This window comes from Macaca nemestrina, chromosome 17 (assembly GCF_043159975.1).
Source record: "Macaca nemestrina isolate mMacNem1 chromosome 17, mMacNem.hap1, whole genome shotgun sequence".
Classification (NCBI taxonomy): domain Eukaryota; kingdom Metazoa; phylum Chordata; class Mammalia; order Primates; family Cercopithecidae; genus Macaca; species Macaca nemestrina.
Window position 1 is genome coordinate 71,212,537 of NC_092141.1, and position 19,971 is coordinate 71,232,507.

A 19,971-nucleotide genomic window follows, 5' to 3' on the forward strand; every position below is an offset into this window, starting at 1 on the left:
TGAATACAGTACACTGATGGGTCTTGACTCTTTATCTGGTTTGCCAGTCTGTGTCTTTTAATTGGAGCATTTAGCCCATTTACATTTAAGGTTACTATTTTTATGTGTGAATTTGATCCTGTCATTATGATGTTAGCTGGTTATTTTGCTCTTTAGTTGATGCTGTTTCTTCCTCGCATTGATGATCTTTACAATTTGGCATGTTTTTGCAATGGCTGGTACCGGTTGTTCCTTTCCATGCTTCCTTCAGGTGCTCTTGTAAGGAAAGCCTGGTGGTGACAAAATCTCTCAGCATTTGTTTGTCTGTAAATAATTTTATTTCTCCTTCACTTATGAAACATAGTTTGGCTGAATATGAAATTCCGAGTTGAAAATTCTTTTCTTTAACAATGTTGAATATTGGCCCCCACTCTCTTCTGGCTTGTAGAGTTTCTGCTGAGAGATCCACTGTTAGTCTGATGGGCTTCCCTTTGTAGGTAACCTGATCTTTCTCTCTGGCTGCCTTTAGCACTTTTTCCTTCATTTCAACCTTGGAGAATCTGACAATTATGTGACTTGTGGTTGCTCTTCTCAAGGAGTATCTTAGTGGTGTTCTTTGTATTTCCTGAATTTGAATGTTGACCTGTCTTGCTAGGTTGGGGAAGTTCTCCTGGATAATATCCTGAAGTGTGTTTTCCAACTTGGTTCCATTCTCCCGTCACTCACTTTCAGTTACACCAATCAATTGTGGGTTCGGTCTTTTCACATAGTCCCATATTTCTTGGAGGCTTTGTTCATCCCTTTTCATTCTTTTTTCTCTATTGTCTTTACGCTTTATTTCATTAGGTTGATCTTCCATCTCTGATATCCTTTCTTCTGTTTGATCGATTTGGCTATTGATACTTGTGTATGCATCATGAAGTTCTCATGCTGTGTTTTTCAGCTCCATCAGGTCATTTATGTTCTTCTCTAAACTGGTTATTCTAGTCAGCAGTTCCTGTAACCTTTTATCAAGATTCTTAGGTTCCTTGCATTGGGTTAGAACATGTTCCTTTAGCTTGGAGGAGTTTGTTATTACCTACCTCCTGAAGCCTACTTCTGTCAATTCGTCAAATTCATTCTCTGTCCAGTTTTGTGCCCTTGCTGGAGAGTAGTTGCGATCATTTGGAGGAGAAGAGGCATTCTGGTTTTTGGAATTTTCAGTATTTTTGCGTTGGTTTTTCCTCATCTTTGTGGATTTATCTACCTTTGATTTTTGATGCTGATGGTTTTTGGATGGGGTTTTCCTGTTTGTGTCCTTTTTGTTGAGGTTTATGTTATTGCTTTCTGTTTGTTAGTTTTGCTTCTAACAGTCAGGCCCCTCTTCTGCATGTCTGCTGGAGTTTGCTGGAGGTCCACTCCAGATCCTGTTTGCCTGGGTATCACCAGTGCAAATATTGCTGCCTGCTACTTCCTCTGGAAGCTTCGTCCCAGAGAGGCACCCACCTGATGCTGGCCAGAGCTCTCATGTATGAGGTCTGTCGACCCCTGTTGGGAGGTGTCTCACAGTCAGGAGGCATAGGGGTCAGGGGCCCATTTGAGAAGGCAGTCTGCCTCCTAGCCAAGCTCGAATGCTGTCCTGGGAGATCCACTGTTCTTGTTAGAGCCAACAGACAAGAACATTTAAGTCTGCTGAAGCTGTGCCCACAGCTGCCCCTTCCCCCAGGTGTTCTGCCCCAGGGAGATGGGAGTTTTATCTATAAGCCCCTGACTGGAGCTGCTGCCTTTCTTTCAGATATGCCTTGCCAAGTGAGGTGGCATCTAGAGAGGCAGTCCTAGCCCCAGGGGCTTTGCTGTGCTGCAGTGAGTTCTGCACAGTCAGAGTTAACACTGTTAGGGGAAAACTGCCTACTCAAGCCTCAGTAATGGCAGATGCCCCTCCCCCCACCAAGCTCGATCATCCCAGGCTGACTTCAAACTGCTGTGCTGGCAGTGAGAATTTCAAGCCAGTGGTTCTTAGCTTGCTGGGCTCCATGGTAGTGGTACCCGCTGAACGAGACCACTTGGCTCCCTGGCTTCAGCCCCCGTTCCAGGGGAGTGAACGGTTCTGTCTTGCTGGGGTTCCAGGCACCACTGGAGTAGGAAAAAAATTCCTGCAGCTAGCTCAGTGTCTGCCTGAACAGCCGCCCAGTTTTGTGCTTGAAACCCAGGGCCCTGGTGGTGTAGGCACACAAGGGAACCTCCTGGTCTATGGGGTTGCAAAAACCATGGGAAAAGCGTAGTATCTGTGCTGGATAGCACAATCCCTTATGGCACCGTCCCTTGGCTAGGGGAGGGAGTTCCCCAGCTCCTTGCGTTTCCCAGGTAATGCGATGCCCCACCCTGCTTCTGCTCGTGCTCTGTAGGCTGCACCCATTGTCTAGCCAGTCTCAATGAGATGAACCAGGTATCTCAGTTGGAAATGCAGAAATCACCCGCCTTCTGCATTGGTCTCACTGGGAGCTGCAGACTGGAGCTTTTCCTATTCAGCCATCTTGCCACAGCCTATGAGTCTAGATCAATTTATAGAGAATGGATGTATTTATAATTTTGAGTTTTTCAATTAATGACAATAAATGGTATGCTGGTAAAATGGCTCTCTGTAAAACACCACCACTTGATTTGTAGCATTTTTCAACTTCCGTGATGTAAATTGTCTCACCATGGCTGATTTCCAGTAATAATCCATTTAGAATCAAGTTCACAAAACTCCTGAATATTTAACAATCAGTTGTCATGAGCCAATTCAAATTGGTGGCACATCATTAAAAATGGTTCATCACTAAGTTTATTTTGGTCAACTTGATTTTTCTTTTTTATTAGATTTACTCCTAGGTCTTTTTTACTTTGTATGTAATTGTGAATGGTATATATTTATGTCTATATATATAGCATTATTGCTGAGTTATGTTTTTCTAGGACTTTATACCTTTTTTAAATATTCAAACTAATTACATAATGTTTATAATATCTTCCTATTATCTTTTAGGTATCTGTAGGAACTGTAGTGGTCTCATTTGTCATTGGTTATGTTTTCTCCTTTTTTTCCTTTGTCAATCTTAGTACAGGTATCTATCAACTTTGTTGTGTTTTGTTCCAAAACACAACTTTTTTCTGTGTTCATTCTCTCTATGTAAGGTTTGTTTTTTGTTTCTGTAATTCCTGCTTTTGTCTTTATTATTTATTTTCGTCTACTTTCGAGAGGTTTAATTTGCTATTTTTTTCTAACTTTTTGAGATAGAATCTTAGATTATTAGTCTTTTTATCTTTTTTAGCATATGCATTTAAGACTAAATTCCCCTGTCAGCACATCTTTACCTGATTCCACAAGTTTTAATATGTAATATTATCATTTTCAAGATATATTCTAACTTTGTAGGATTTGTTTTTTGACACAGGAATTATTTTAAAATGCACTTACTGATTTCCAAATATATGGGAGTTTTCTTAGTAATCGTTTACTATTGATTTCCAGTTTAATTCCCTACACTAGATAACACATTTATTTGTACCAATTGTCTTTGCCATTATGCTAATTTAAAATGGCACAAGCTTTATATATCTGTGTGCAATATTATTTTATAACCGTCACTGTGGGAACACTTCTTTTACTAGGGTTGAAGGAATACTATTCATTCTCTGTATCTGCAATTGACTGCTTATTGTTTAATAAATACCATTATTTGCCTTAATTCTGCTTTCGTAATTTTAAATTACAATATTTTTAAAATTTTTATTTTTCTCTATGTTTTTTTGTTTTGAAGGAGGAGAAGTTGACTTCAATGACCTGGAAAATGTCCTGCAAAATATGGGGATAGAGCTCACATCTAGAGAACACTTGGAGCTAGAGAAATTACTTCCAATTGATGGTGAGCATTTCAAATAGTAGTTTTCAGGCAAGTTGGTGTAGTCATCAAGGGAGTTATTCCACATTACACATATCAGTAGAGTCTTGAAATAGGACTATATCCTCAAAATTTATATTATCCAACAACCTATGTTTGTTGTACATTGTTTATAAATTAGGGATTTAAAATATTCATAATTTCATAGGTAACTATTTTTAATATTTAGGAATATAAAAATTGTCTAATAAAATATACATAACCATAAATCTTGTCATCCGGGCTAAGGAATTAATATTGATGGTTATCTTTCATTCTATTGAGATGTGTTGAGTTAAGACCTATAGGAAACAGGAGGAGGAGATGGAAGAGGAGGAGGAGGAGAAACGTATAGATGTATAGGAGCTGTGGAGAAAAAAAGAGTAAAGTCAGAAAAGGTGTACTTTTTTTACTTTATCCTAGTTGATATTAATAATTTTCTCAGATGCTAAAGAATTGACAGATTTACCATATTAACAATTTTGTCTACATTTTAATTTTATTATTTTAGAAGATATTAAGTAAATTTTAAGAGCAAATTATTTTATGGTCTGTATTTCTGAACTTAGAGATTTTTATATTGCTATTGCATATATAGTTCTTTTCCATATGACGTAAATTACGTATTTTCTTTCAGCTAATGGAAAAATATATAAGAATAGGTTGCTGAATTGTGTGAAAGGTATAAAAGGTAAGCGATATGCAAATTGAGAAAGAAGATTAATTGAGGTACTTGTGTTATGGTTTTGTTTCTTCCTCACCACGAAATTTGCTATCAAACTCACGTATATCTTCATAATTATTTTTAATACATATACATGTTCACATTGGTTTAATAATTTCCTGTGTTTTATTTTTAAAGTTATTCTACCTATCTTAGATTTTTCTCAATTTTGGCTGTGGAAATAATAAAATTTAGTCCTAGGTATCAAAATTTTAGAGAAGCTAATATATCTTGAGATACAGTGAGCAAACGGAACCTTAGTTGTATGGATACTTATATTAAAAACTATTTTAAAATTTGCTATTTTTCTGCTATAAATAAACTGAGTGGTTTATCAACTTTCAACATGCTATTTATGTGGGCTCATTTTGGATATTGGATGTAAATGAATAGATTGATTTTAGTTCATTAATGGCCCTCTTTAAATACTTAAGTGTCCCTGGGCTCTTCTTTATAATGAAATTGATAATCATGATACATAAAAATTGATATTTATTACATTTTTACTTTTGTTTCAATGTCTTCATGTCTTCCTCTTTTATAGAGTTGCAAGTCAATGTTCATGACATTGACAGTATACTCGGAAACATGGCATTCAAACTCACAGCTGAGGAACTTAATGATCTAACCCCAAATCTACCAGTGAATGGTGAGAAACTTAATAGCTTTGCACCCTCAAGAGAATTTGGATTCTTAATAGCTTTGCACCCTCAAGAGAATTTTGGCTGATATTTTTGATAGTACTTATTTGGCTTAGATGAGAATGATTTTTTTTCTCTTAATATATTAATCTAAAGTTGGTACTTTTAAATTTTTCATTCATTCACTCATTCATTTGTTTAACAATTTTTTACTAAGCGCTATATATCAGGTGCTATGCTAAGTGCCAGAGATACAGTGGTAAGCAAAAATAGACATAGTCGGCTGGGCACGGTGGCTCAAGCCTGTAATCCCAGCACTTTGGGAGGCCGAGACGGGCGGATCACGAGGTTACAAGATCAAGACCATCCTGGCTAACACGATGAAACCCCGTCTCTACTAAAAAAAAATACAAAAAACTAGTCAGGCGAGGTGGCGGGCGCCTGTAGTCCCAGCTACTCGGGAGGCTGAGGCAGGAGAATGGCGTGAACCCAGGAGGCGGAGCTTGCAGTGAGCTGAGATCTGGCCACTGCACTCCAGCCTGGGCGACAGAGTGAGACTCCGTCTCAAAAAAAAAAAAAAATAGACATAGTCTTTGGCTTTATGGGGCCTAATGTAAACAATTCTTAGTGTACCAAGAGTAGCTGAGAAGTTGCCAGGGCCTTAGTCAAATCAACAGTTTTCATAGGAACTAGAGCTACCAGAGTTTCAGGCGATATGTACATTTTCCCTACTTATTTATAGGCGTGGATTTTCAAATTCTTGAATCAAATTTCATGAATCAAGGACAGAATTGCCTGTCTTGAAGGAAAAATTGAATTAGAATTGAAGTGTGGTAAATCACAAAGTAATCTCTAATTTAAAGGGACTAAAATAGAATATATTAAGCTAGACACAGTCCAATGAGACAAAACAGCATTCCCTAGGAACATTTTACTGAACACCGTCTCTTACGATAAAAATGTTTGTTCACATGATTTGCATGCCATTTAGTTATAACTTTGCCATGGATTTTGCATACTGTTTCACCATTGCCCTATGGTAAACTCATTCCCCAAAATATATCTTTATCAAATCATTGCTTCATTCTTCAGTACTATTGATGTACTAGTTAAAGACATGTAGTTAGATGTTAAATATATGGGAGAGTGACATCAGCAAGATGGCAGAATAGGAGGTCCCTACTCTAGTTCACCTCAGAGAAACACTGATTATCAACTATCCACAGACAAGAATGCCTTTGTTAAAATCTCAGAACCTGAGATTGAGGCTAAAAAGCACCCCCTTGGCACGTAAAAATGGAGGAAAGCTATATCAGAAGGGTGAGAGGAGAGGTTTCATTTTGTTGTAGCACAGCACCACACCAAAAGGGATCCCCAAACCAATGGTTTCTCTAGTGAAAAAAGTGATCCTAAGGTGAACATCAAGCTTCCTCAGTGTTCTAAGCAATTTTAGGTGGGTCTATTTTTGTCTTGCATCATGGGGAACAATGGGGAAATTGGCAGGGCTAGACAACCTGGGGTCACATAGGAACAGAAAAAGGGGGACACGGTTCACAGTAACCAGTGTGCTGACCTTGATGATGGCACTGCATTCTGCTAGTGACCATGCCCAACCAGAGAGCCCAGCCAGTGGCTTCCTGAAGCCTAATGGTCAGCAAATAGGTTGAATTTGAAGAGGTCTACATCAAGACATATTATAATTAAATTGTCAAAAGCCAAAGAAAAAGAATTTTGAAAGCATCAAAAAAAAAGTGAATTATCATGTACAAGGGACCCTCTTGTAAGACTGACAATGGATTTCTCAGCAGAAATCTTGTAGGCAAGAAAATAATGGTATTATATATTCAAATTATGGAGAGAAAAAAAAATCTGCTAACCAAGAATATTGTATCTGGCAAAGCTGTCCTTCAGGAATGAAGGAGACAGAAATACTTTCCCATATAAACAAAAGCTGAGGGAGCTTATTATTACTAGTTTACTGCCCTACAAGAAATACTTACGGGAGTTCTTCAAGCTAAAATGTAAGGATGCTAATTAACAACATAAAAACATATGAATGTATAAAACTCACTAATAAAAGTAAATATAGTTAGACAAATCTGGAATTTTCTAATATTCTAATGGTGGTAGATAAATCACTTTCAACACTAGTATAAAAGATAAGCGTATTAAAAATTACTATAACTATAATAATTTGTTAATGGGCACACAATACAAAAATGTATAAACCATAATATCAATAATCTAAAATGTAATGGGGAGAAAGTAAAAGTATAGAGTCTTTTTCTTTACTGTTGCCCAGGCTGGAGTTCAGCGGTGTGATCTCAGCTCACTGCAACCAAGAACCCTCCTGGACTCAAAGCAATCCTCCCTCCTCAGCCTCCAAAGTAGCTGGGACTACGAGTGCACACCACCACACTTGGCTAATATTTTTGTATTTTTTGTAAAGACAGAGTTTCAGCATGTTGCCCAGGCTGGTCTTGAACTCCTGGGCTCCAGCAATCTGCCCACCTTAGCCTCTCAAAGTGCTGGGATTACAGGCATGAGGCACCATACTCAGCCCTTCGTATATGACTGAAGTTAAGTTGTCATCAACTTAAAATAGGATGTTATAGGATGTTTTATTTAAGCCTCATGGTAATCACAAAAGAAAAAACCCTATAGCAGATATGCAGAATATTAAAAGTAAGGAATAAAAGCATACCAGCACAAAAAGTCATCAAATCACAAAAGGAGATGTAAGAGGTGGGTTAAATGGATTAACCTGGGATGTGGCAAAATCTTTAATTTATATTACATTTTAAAAAATCAAGGATGTGTCCCATAAACTTGGATAACTACTCAAAGAATATTTAAAATATATATAGAGAGAGTCATTCCTTGATATTTGCGGGGGATTGGTCCCTGGACCTCCCACAGATACAAAAATCCATGGGTGCTCAAGTCCTTTACATGAAATGACATAGTAGTTGCATGTAACCTATACACATCCTCCCATATATTTTAAGTCATCTCTAAATTACTTATGATACCTAATACAATGTAAATGCTATGTGTGCAGTACAGATACCACACATGTAAAAAAATATTTTTTGCCTGTGGTTGGTTGAATCTGTAAATGTGGAACCCAGAGATGTGGAGGGCCAACTGTGTAACTAACAAGCTAATAGAGGGAATAATGGAAAAATAAAAATAAGTCAAGAGAAAGGAAGAAGTAAATTTAAAAAGAGAGAATGAAAGCATAACAAGTTGGCAAATAAAGCAATAGTAAATATTGATTTAACTAAAATATAATATTATGGTAAATGTAAATGCAATAAATATTCAAACTAAAACAAAAAGATTGTGAGTCTAGATTATAAAATAATGTATACTACTTACATGAGACACATCTTAATTATAAATACAGAGAAAAGTTGCAAGCAAAAGGATGGATACATAATACAAGCACAAATGAAAATAAAGCTGGTATAATTAATACCAAGCTAGGTAGAGATTATAGCAAGATAAGCCAGCACATTGCAGCATGATAAAGGAGTTAATTCATGAGGAAGATAATCCAGTTCTAAATTTTTATGTTTGTAATAATATAATTTCAAAATATATAAAGCACAGAATGACAAAACTTAATGGAGAAATAAATCCTCACCATAGAGATTACAACATATATCCTTCAGAAATTGCTAGAATAAGCAATCAAAATTTATCAAGAATATTTGAATAATATAATTAACAGACTTAATTTATATATAGAGAGCACTGATATATGTTTCAGCAAAATTAAAACTTAAAAAAAAATTACCAGGATCTTCCCCTCTGTGGATCATTATGAAATAACTAGCTCTCCTGCCGTAAACAATTATTAAACTGGACAATATATATAAGGCTACTGTTTTCAAGGATTGGACACAACAGAAAGTGCAAGACTCTGATCCTTGAGAGAAGAAAAAGTTATGAAGTAAGCCTAAGGACAATTTTCCAGTCATAGTTTAGGAAGCTAAAGCCCAAGCAGAACACAGTGGTCACACTGAGCTGAGGCAGTTATAGATTAGGGTTCAGTACTGTTGAAATGACTGGAATCTGATGGGCGTAGTGCCAGTGAGAAGAACGCTGTGTAGGAAGTGAGGCAGAAGTCTATAGGGTCAGGTGGGGGATGCTCTGAGTTCTGAGCCAAGGTTTAGACCACACATGCTCAAAGCGATGCTACACTAGAAAGTAGCTGCTACAGGACTGACAGCAGGACAATGGCATTAGAGGTAAAGCAATGCTAGTTGATGTGTCAGTCCAGCTAGAGTGAAGAAACCTCGTTAACACCTTGGACAAGTAGCTGAGAAACCAGAAAGGCTATACCTCTGAAGTAAATACCACATCCTGGAGTAAGGATTATTCTAGATCTGCACTGTCCAATATGGTAGCCATTAGCAACATGCAGTCACTTAAATTTAAATGAATTTAAATTAAATAATACTAGAAATTTAGTTCTCTAGTCACACTAGCCATTTTTCAAGTGCTAAATAGTCATACCTGATGAGTCCTATTGTATTGGTGCAGAGGTAGAACATTTCCATCATCACAGAAAGGTCTATTTGACAGCACTGCTTTAGATCAATTATTACGATGTGCAAAATCAAACCTACACTAATTCAGGGTCACCTGTATGGAACTGCCTGTTGGAGTAAAATTCAAGATGCTTCAGAGGAATGGAACAGAATCCAGAGTCTTATGAGATATTAATCACAACATCCAGCATACAATAAATATTACTAGATAGATATGAAACAGAAAAGTATTATAGTCAAATAAAGAAAAAAAAAGAATCACCAGATACATAGTTGGATATAGCTCAGATGTTGGACTTAGCAAAGACTTTCAAGCAGCTATTACAATTATGTCCAAGGACTTAAAGAAAAATAAGGGAGGACCACTTCCCACTAATCAATGGTTGAGTGATGCTCCTGAGTAAACATAATCCCTGGCACCTCTAATATGCCCCAAACTGGCCAAGCATACTTATATAGCAAGAGAAAACAACTAGAGAATTACAGGTACTTGTAAGAAGTTATCATCATGGATGGGGCAGGAACAACTTTTGCCTTTGAACTTCTTCAGATTGGGATCGATGGTCTGTATGTGTGTTAATCCATTCATGTTGCTATAACAAAAATACCTAAAACTGGCTAATTTATAAACAATAAAAATTCATTTCTCACAGTTTCAAAGGCTAGGAAATCCAATATCAAAAATACCTAAAACTGCCTAATTTATAAACAATAGAAATTCATTTATCACAGTTTCAGAGGCTAAGAAATCCAAGATCAAGGCATTGACAGATCTGGTGTTTGGAGAGGGCTTGCTTTCTGCTTCAAAGATAGAACATTCTTGCTGTGTCCTTGCATGGTGGAAGGGGCAGAAGAAGCAAACTTGCTCCCTCAAGATGTTTCATTAGGGCAGTAATCCATGTCCCATAGGGGACAGAGCACTCATGATATAATCACCTGCCAGAGATTCTACCTCTTAATAACATCCCTTTTGGAGTTAAGTTTCCACATATGAATTTTGAGGGGACACCAATATTCAGACCATAACATTCTACTCCTGATCTCCCAAAAATACATTCATCCCATCCCAATAGCCCCCAAAGTCTTAACTTGTTCCAGTACCAACTCTAAAGTCCAGAGTCACATCTAAATATCATCTAAGTATGGTGGTATGAGTGAGACTCAGGTTAAAATTTATCCTTAGGAAAATTTTCCTCTGGCTGTGAACCTATGAAATCAAACAAACTATGTGCTTTTAAAATATAATAGGCATAGGATATATATTGCCATTCTAAAGAGGAGAAGAAGGAAGGAAGGAAGGAAGGAAGGAAGGAAGGAAGGAAGGAAGGAAGGAAGGAAGGAAGGAAGGAAGGGAGGGAGGGAGGGAGGGAGGGAGGGAGGGAGGGAGGGAGGGAGGGAGGGAGAAGGGGGAAGAAAGGAAGGAAGAAAGGAAGGAAGAAAGGAAGGAAGGATAGAGGGAAGGAAGGAAGGAGGAAAGGAAGGAGGGAAAGAGGAAGGGAATGAGGAAGGGAATGAGGAAAAGAAGGAGAGAGGGAATGAGGAAAAGAAAGAAGGAAGGGAAGAAGAAAGGAAGGGAGGGAGGAAAAGAAAGAAGGAAGAGAGGGAAGTAGAGAAGGAAGGAAATTAGTCCCAAGTAAATGCAAAACCCAACAGGTCAAAGAACATTAAGTCTTAAGGCTTGAGAATGATCTTATTTGATTCAGTGTCTCACCTTCCAGACATACTGGGGCAGAGATTTGACCTCAGAGTTTCTAGGTGACCCTGTGTTCATGGCTTTGCTGGGTGCAGCCCACACAGCATCTCTCCCATGTTGAAGTCACATACCTGTGCCTCTCCCAGGCTGGAGTTACACACAGGTAGCTCTACTGGTCTGCGGTCTTGGATGGCAGTCCTGCCCCCATGGCTCCACTGGGCATTCATTTCCTTAGTGGGGGCTCTCTGCAGTGGCTTCGCCCCATGAAAGTTTTCTGCTTGGTCCCCAAGACTCTGTGGAACATCCTTTAAATCTAGGTGGAGGTAGCCACACCCCCACACTTCTTGCATTTTGCACACCTGCAGAGTTGGCCCCATATACTGCCACCAAGGCACAAAAACATTTAAAAATACTTAGAGATGAATGAAAATGAAAACACAACATACCAAAACTGTGGGATGCAGTGAAGGCAATGCTCAGAGGGAAATTTATAGATGTAAATGCCTACATTAAAAAAGACGAAAGAACACAAATCAATAACCTAACATTGCACTTTGAGAAACTAGAAAAGGAATACCAAACTAAAAGCAATGCTGGTACAAGGAAGCAAATAAAGATTAAGTGAAGGTAGATAACACTTAGACATTTTGTATAAAAACAATAGCGAGATTAATGAAACCAAAACTGAATTCTTTGAAAAGATCAACAAAACTGACAAACCTTTAACCAGACTGACAAAGAAAAAAAGAGAAAAGATGCAAATAACTAAAATCAGAAATGAAAGTGGGGTCATTACCACCAAGCTTACATAAATAAAAAGGTTTATGAGAGCGTATTATGACAATTGTATGGTGACAGTATAATAACCTAGATGAAATAGGGAAATTCCTAGAAACACAAATTACCTAAAATCACTCAAGAAGAAATATCAACAGGCCTATGACATGTAGAGATTGAATCATTAATTTTAAAAAAAACAGTCCATGTGTCTCTGTGTCTGTTTCTATGCTGGTGCCATGCCATTTTGCTTACTGTATCTCTGTAGTATAATTTGAAGTCATGTAATATGATTCCTCCAGTTTTGTTCTTTTTGCTTAGGATAGCTTTGGCTATTCTGGGTCTTTTGTGGTTCCATATAAATTTTAGGATCTTTTTTGCTATTTCTGTGAAGAATATCATTGGTATTTGAATAGGAATTCTGTTGAATTGAATCTGTAGATGGCTTTGGGGAATATGGACATTTTAACTGTATTGATTCTTCCAATTCATGAACATGGAATAATTTTCCATTTTTTTGTTGTTGTCCTGTTCAGTTCCCTTCATCATTGTCTCATAGTTTGCATTATAGAGATCTTTCACTTCTTTGGTTAATTCCTAGGTGTTTAATTTTATGTGTGGCTGATGTAAATGGGATTATTTTTTGGCTATCTTTTTCAGCTTGTTCATTGTTGGCATATAGAAATGTTACAGATTTTTGTATGTTGATTTTGTATCCTGCAGCTTTACTGAATTTATCACTTCTAGTAGTTTTGGGTGGAGTCTTTAGGTTTTTGCAAATCTAAGATCATATTATCCACAAGCAAGATAATTTGACTTTCTCCTTTCTAGTTTGGATGTCCTTTATTTATTTGTCTTGTCTAATTGCTCTAGCTAGGACTTTCAGTACTGTGTTGAATAACAGTGGTGAAAGTGGGCATGTTTGTCATCATGCTTTGAATCTTAGAGGAAAGGCTTTCAGTTTTTCTTCATTCAGCATTATACTAGCTGTGGGTCTGTCATATATGGCTTTTATTATGTTAAGGTATGTTTCTTCTATCTCAAGTTTTTTGAGGGTTTTCATCATGAAGGGATTTGAACTTTATCAAATGCTTTTTCAGCATCAGCTGAAATGATCTTATGGTTTTTGTCCTTTAGTCTACTGTTAGGATGTATCACATTAATTGATTTGCATATGTTAAACCATCCTTGCATCCCAGGGATAAATTCCACATGGTCATGGTGAATGATCTTTTTAATGTATTGTTGAATTCCATTTGCTAATATTTTGTTATATATATTTGTTGTTGTTGAGGATTTTTGCATCAGTATTAATCAACTATATTGGCCTGTAGTTTTCTTTTTTTATGTGTCTTTGTCTGATTTTGATATCAGGGTAATAATGGCCTTGTAGAATGAATTTGGAGGAGGAAAGGAAGGAGAGAGGGAAGGAGGGAAAGAAGGAAGGGAGGGAGAATGAATTTGGATGGCCTTGTAGAATGAATTTGGATATATTTTCTTCTCTATTTTTCAGAATAGTTTGAATAGGGTTGGTATTAGTTCTTCTTTAAATGTTTGGTAGAACTTAGCAGTGAAGACATCACATCCTGGGATGTTCCTTGCTGGGAGAATTTTTATTATGGCTTGATCTCATTACTTGTTATTAGAGTGTTCAGATTTTGGATTTCTTTGTGGTTCAATCTTGGTAGGTTGTATGTGTCTAGAAATTTGTCTATTCCTTCTAGATTTTCCAATGTATTACCATATTGTTGCTCATAGTAGCCACTAATGATCCTTTGAATCTCTTTGGTATCAGTTGTCATGTCTTCTTTTTCATCTCTGATTGTATTTATTTGGACCTTTTCTCTTTTATTCTTAGTTACTCTTGCTAAAGGTTTGTTGATTATGTTTAACTTTTCAAAAAAACAACTTTTTGTTTCATTGATCTTTTGTATTTTCTTCATTTCAATTTCATTTATTTCTGCTCTAATATTTATTATTTATTTTCTTCTACTAATTTTGGGTTTGATTTGCTCTTGCTTTTCTAACTCTTTAAGATGCATTGTTAGGTTGTTTGAAGTTTTTCTTTTTTGGTGTGGCACTTATAGTGATAAGCTTCACTCTTAGTACTGCTTTTGCTATATCCCATAGGTTGTGGTATGTTGTGTTTCCATTATAATTTTTTTTCAAGATTTTTTTTTTTTTTTTTTTTGAGATGGAGTTTTGCTCTTGTAGTCCAGGCTGGAATGCAATGGTGTGATCCCGGCTCACCACAACCTCTGCCTCCTGGGCTCAAGGGATTCTCCTGCCTCAGCCTCCCAAGTAGCTGGGATTACAGGCATGCACCATCATGCCCAGTTAATTTTTGCATTTTTAGTAGAGATGGAGTTTCTCTATGTTGGTCAGGGTGGTCTCGAACTCCTGACCTCAGGTAATCTGCCTGCCTCAGCCTCCCAAAGTGCTGGGATTACAGACATGAGCCACTGCGCCCAGCCAGGAAATTTTTTAATTTTCTTCTTAATCTCTTCATTGACCCATGATCACTCAGAAGCATATTGTTCAATTTCAAAGTATCCATTTTCCAAAATTCTTGTTATGAATTTCTAATTTTATTCCATTGTTGTCAGAGCTTCGCTATTATTTCCATTTTTTGAATGTTGTAAAGACTTCTTTTGTGATGTAACATGTGGTCTGTCCTTAAGAATGATCCATGTGCTGAGGAAAGAATGTGTATTCTGTAGCCATTGGATGAAATGTTCTGTAAATATCTATTAGATCCATCTGTTTTATAATGTAGACTAAATCCGATGTTTCTTTGTTGATTTTCTGTCTAAAAGATCTGTCCAATGCTAAAAGTGTTGAAGTCTCCAGTTACTGTTGTATTGGAGTCCATCCTTCTGTTTAGCTCTAATAATGCTTTGTACATCTGGGTACTCTAGTGTTGCGTGCATATATATTTAAACTTATTATATCCTCCTGCTGAATGGACCCTTTTATTATCATATAGTCACCTTCTTTGTCTCTTCTTTTTTTTTTTTTTTGAGACGGAGTCTCGCTCTGCCGCCCAGGCTGGAGTGCAGTGGCCGGATCTCAGCTCACTGCAAGCTCCGCCTCCCGGGTTCACGCCATTCTCCTGCCTCAGCCTCCGGAGTAGCTGGGACTACAGGCGCCCGCCACCGCTCCCGGCTAGTTATTTGTATTTTTTAGTAGAGACGGGGTTTCACCGTGTTAGCCAGGATGGTCTCGATCTCCTGACCTCGTGATCCGCCCATCTCGGCCTCCCACAGTGCTGGGATTACAGGCTTGAGCCACCGCGCCCGGCCTGTCTCTTCTTATAGTTTTGTCTTAAAATCTATTTTATCTGGTATAAGTATAGCCACTCCTGCTCTTTTTGGTTTCTTACTGGCATGGAATATCTTTTTCTATCCCTTATTTTCAGTCTGTGTGTGTCTTTATGGGTGAAGTGTATTTCTTGTAGGCAACAGAATCAATTAGTCTTTTTTTTTGACTGGGGCTAGGGGTGTCCATTCAGTAACAGTAGGTGTTTTGGTTGGAGAGTTTAGTTCATTTACATTCAATGTTATTACCGATAAGTGAAGACTTACTCCTGCCATTTTGTTATTTGTTTTCTGGCTGTATTGTGGTCTTCTCTTTCTTCTTTTCTTCCTTCCTATCTTCCTTTTAGTGAAGGTGATTTTTTGTGGTCATATGATTTACTTTGTTTTTTATATTTGTGTATTCATTGTATGATTGTTTTTGTTTGAGGTTTTCCATGAGGCTTGCAAATACTATCTTATAAGCCATTATTTTAACCTGATAACTACTTAACACTTTTGCATAAGCAAACAAACAAGCAAAAATAAAACAAATAATGACTCTACACCTTAACTTCATCTCCCTGCTTTTAAACTTTTCTTGTTTCTATTTATATCTTGTTATACTATGTCTTGAAAAGTTGTAGTTATCATTTTCGATTGGTCATTGTTTAGTTTTTCTACTTAAGAAAAGAGCAGTTTACACACCACAGTCACACTGTTATAATAGTCTCTTTTTCTGTTTACTTACTGTTACCAGTGAGTTTTCTACCTTCAGATGATTTCTTATTGTTCATTAACATCCTTTTCTTGTTGTAGCAAAAAATCAGAAACAACCTAAACATTCATCTACAGGAGAATGGATCAATTCATGTTGGAATAACATTATAATAGAATAATAAACAGTAGTTTAAATGAATGAAGAAGATCTTCATGTTTCAACATGGGCAAATGGCTTTTTTAAAAAGCAGAGAAAATTGAATTAAAAATGCAAGTGGCAAAGGAAACACATTATAATATAACATATCTAAATTTTAAAATTATGCAAAACTACTTCACATATACATGTACAATGTGCATGGGAATTATAAAGACTATATTTAAGACAGTGGTTCACATGAGAAAAAAAACATAGTGCTGAGTAGTATGAAATACCTTAAATGTGAGGGAAAGTAATAAGGAGATAGATGAATATAAGGTACTCATTTGGCCTTCCCATTATTCACTACTAATTTCATTGTGAATCCTGCAACCTCTCTAATACATAGATTCCATCTGAGTTTTGGAAAACAGATGTATCGTTATTTAACCAGATAATCAACCATATTGTTGAGAAATGTATCCCATACTCTCTTAGAGTTTATAAACTTAGTGGGGAAGATGTAATTACATGCCAAAAAAGTCAAGGAAAAGATGAGCTATCTATATGAGGAATTTAGTCAACTGTTGTCTGATATCTGTCTGTGATTAAATGACAACATATAAATGAAATGTTTTGTATGATGCCTGGTACCAAAATAAAAGCTCTCAATAAACATTAGCTATCATTATCGTTATTAGGAATAATATTGAGAGATTACTTTTTAATCCTATGTATTGGTCAAAATATGTCAATGATTGACCCAAGTTTGCATCCACTGATCAGTTAATTGGTTTAAAGGAAAGGATCCTAATTTTAATTCCATGGTCAATTTCATTTATATATTGATTCAACGAATTTTTTTCTCTTTATGTAGAAAAATATAATCATGAATGGGCTTTAGCACATCCTCCTAAATCCTAATGCGCAGTTTGTGAAAATGCGTGTGTGTACTTTGTGGAAATAAAAGATCCATAGCTTTTCTCAACTTCCCAAAATGTGTGCGTCTGAAAAAAAAAGAAACATAGAGATTTTGTTTTAGAGTCTCTACATTTTCCTCACAGCCTGTGTCTTTCTGATTAGGGAAGGTTGATATAAAAAACCTGAAGACCGTTCTAGACAACATGGGAGTCAAGCTCACAGATAAAGAACTTGAAGATCTGACACAAAGCCTGCCAGTCGGTGGTGAGCATGCTAGATATCACTGGTTTTGGGGTTTTGTGTTCTGTGTGCTTTTAGCATTAGAAGGAAAGGGAAAAAAGAACTTTTCATAATGCAAATGGCAAGATTAAATAAGACAGTCAGAGTAACAAAGTAGGGAAGGTAGTATTCTGAATACTAGCGGCATGGTCACTACAAGAGCCTTCCAAATTCTGAGGACAAGAAAGCTGACCCCTAGGAAAAAGCCACTTTTGAATTCCATCTTTCCATTATCAAATATAAGATTTGCTGTTTTATGGGTTATAAAGTCAAATTTACATTTTCTAAATAAGTTTATTTTCAATATTTATAATTGTTTCTTCATCTTCGTAACATATTCTGAGTAAATATTTATCAAATGACTAAAGTGCTTAACAAAATGCCCAGTATACTTCCTAAGTGCTGCTACTAGGTGTTATAATCATAGGAGGGAGGAGAGTGTTCTTGTGATATAACATGTTATGAGCTTCAAATTATGCCTTTGTGTTATAGCTGATAATAAAGTGGCTCTGAAAGCATTGGAGGATGAAGTGAAAGCTTTTACTGGTAAGAATTTGTTACACATGATTTGCAATAAATGATGATTTACACGAAAATTTTTATTAGTATTTTTCTAATATTCTATTTGTGGCTTATCAATTCACATATTTTCAATATTTTGATAAAATATCTGCCTTTACTAACAGATTAACATTATCTGCGTTTTATCAGTCAAAACGAAAGAACTATTTCTTGATAACATCTTACATTCATTAGTACTGTTTTCCAATAAAATGGTTTCACCAGTATCTATAGATCCAAATAACTAGATGGACACAGTGAAAACAGGGTGAAGCATTAAAAGGATCAAAGTAATGAGTTCATTGCAAGCATCTAACCACCTAGTTTTACAAAAATGAAATATGTCATACTTGTTTTTTGACTTTTGTTTTTAATTATACTTTAAGTTCTAGGGTACATGTGCACAACGTGCAGGTTTGTTACATATGTATACATGTGCCGTGTTGGTTTGCTGCACCCATTAACTCGTCATTTCCATTAGGTGTTTCTCCTAATGCTATCCCTCCCCCATTCCCCCACATCACGACTGGCCCCGGGGTGTGATGGGCCCCGGGGTGTGATGTTCCCCGCCCTGTGTCCAAGTGTTCTCATTGTTCAGTTCCCACCGATGAGTGAGAACACGCGGTGTTTGGTTTTCTGTCCTTGCCATAGTTTGCTCAGAATGATGGATTCCAGCTTCATCCGTGTTGCTACAAAGGACACCAACTCATCCTTTTTTTATGGCTGCATAGTATTCCATGGTGTACATGTGCCACATTTTCTTAATCCAGTCTATCACTGATGGACATTGGGGTTGGTTCCAAGTCTTTGCTATTGTGAATAGTGCCGCCATAAACATACGTGTGCGTGTGTCTTTATAGTAGCATGATATATAATCCTTTGGGTATATACCCAGTAATAGGATTGCTGGGTCAAATGGCATTTCTCGTTCTGGATCCTTGAGGAATCGCCACACTGCCTTCCACAATGGTGGAACTAGTTTACACTCCCGCCAACAGTGTAAAAGCCTTCCTATTTCTCCACATCCTCGCCAGCACCCGCCGTTTCCTGACTTTTTAATGATCGCCATTCTAACTGGTGTGAGATGCTATCTCATTGTGCTTTTGCTTTGCATTTCTCTGATGACCAGTGGTGATGAGCATTTTTTCACGTGTCTGTTGGCTGCATTAATTAACTTTTCTTTTGAAAAGTATCTGTTCATATCCTTTGCCCACTCTTTGATGGGGTTGTTTGATTTTTTCTTGTAAATTTGTTTAAGTTCTTTGTAGATTCTGGATATTAGCCCTCTGTCAGATGGGTAGATTGCAAAAATTGTCTCCCATTCTGTAGGTTGCCTGTTCACTCTGATGGTAGTTTCCTTTGCTGTGCAGAAACTCTTTAGTGTAATTAGACCCCGTTTGTCTATTTTGGCTTTTGTTGCCATTGCTTTTGGTGTTTTAGTCATGAAGTCCTTGCCCATGCCTATGTCCTGACTGGTATTGGCTAGGTTTTCTTCTAGGGTTTTTATGCTTTTAGCTCTAACATTTAAGTCTTTAATCCACCTTGAATTAGTTTTTGTATAAGGCGTAAGGAAGGGATCCCGTTTCAGCTTTCTACATATGGCTAGCCAGTTTTCCCGGCACCATTTATTAAATAGGGAATCCTTTCCCCGTTTCTTGTTTTTGTCAGGTCTGTCAAAGATGAGATGGTTGTAGATGTGTGGTGTTTTTCCTGAGGCCTCTGTTCTGTTCCATTGGTCTATATCTCTGTTTTGGTACCAGTACCATGCTGTTTTGGTTACTGT

General features: G+C 37.0%; 1 protein-coding gene across 9 annotated transcripts in view; it reads left to right on the forward strand.

Moving 5' to 3' along the window:
• LOC105483060 (EF-hand calcium binding domain 3) overlaps positions 1–19,971 on the forward strand; it is a 575,939-nt gene that overhangs the window by 286,684 nt on the left and 269,284 nt on the right. For 8 of the 9 annotated variants that reach the window (XR_011615926.1, XM_071083376.1, XM_071083377.1 and 5 more), the window contains 5 exons: positions 3,762–3,866; positions 4,519–4,572; positions 5,150–5,254; positions 17,511–17,612; positions 18,120–18,173. Coding sequence is in view for 8 of the 9 variants with exons in the window: in XM_071083376.1 (XP_070939477.1) it covers positions 3,762–3,866; positions 4,519–4,572; positions 5,150–5,254; positions 17,511–17,612; positions 18,120–18,173 (420 nt within the window). In the remaining variant the exon portion in view is untranslated. The remainder of the gene's footprint in view (positions 1–3,761; positions 3,867–4,518; positions 4,573–5,149; positions 5,255–17,510; positions 17,613–18,119; positions 18,174–19,971) is intronic. The other variant, XM_071083382.1, reaches the window with a different exon arrangement.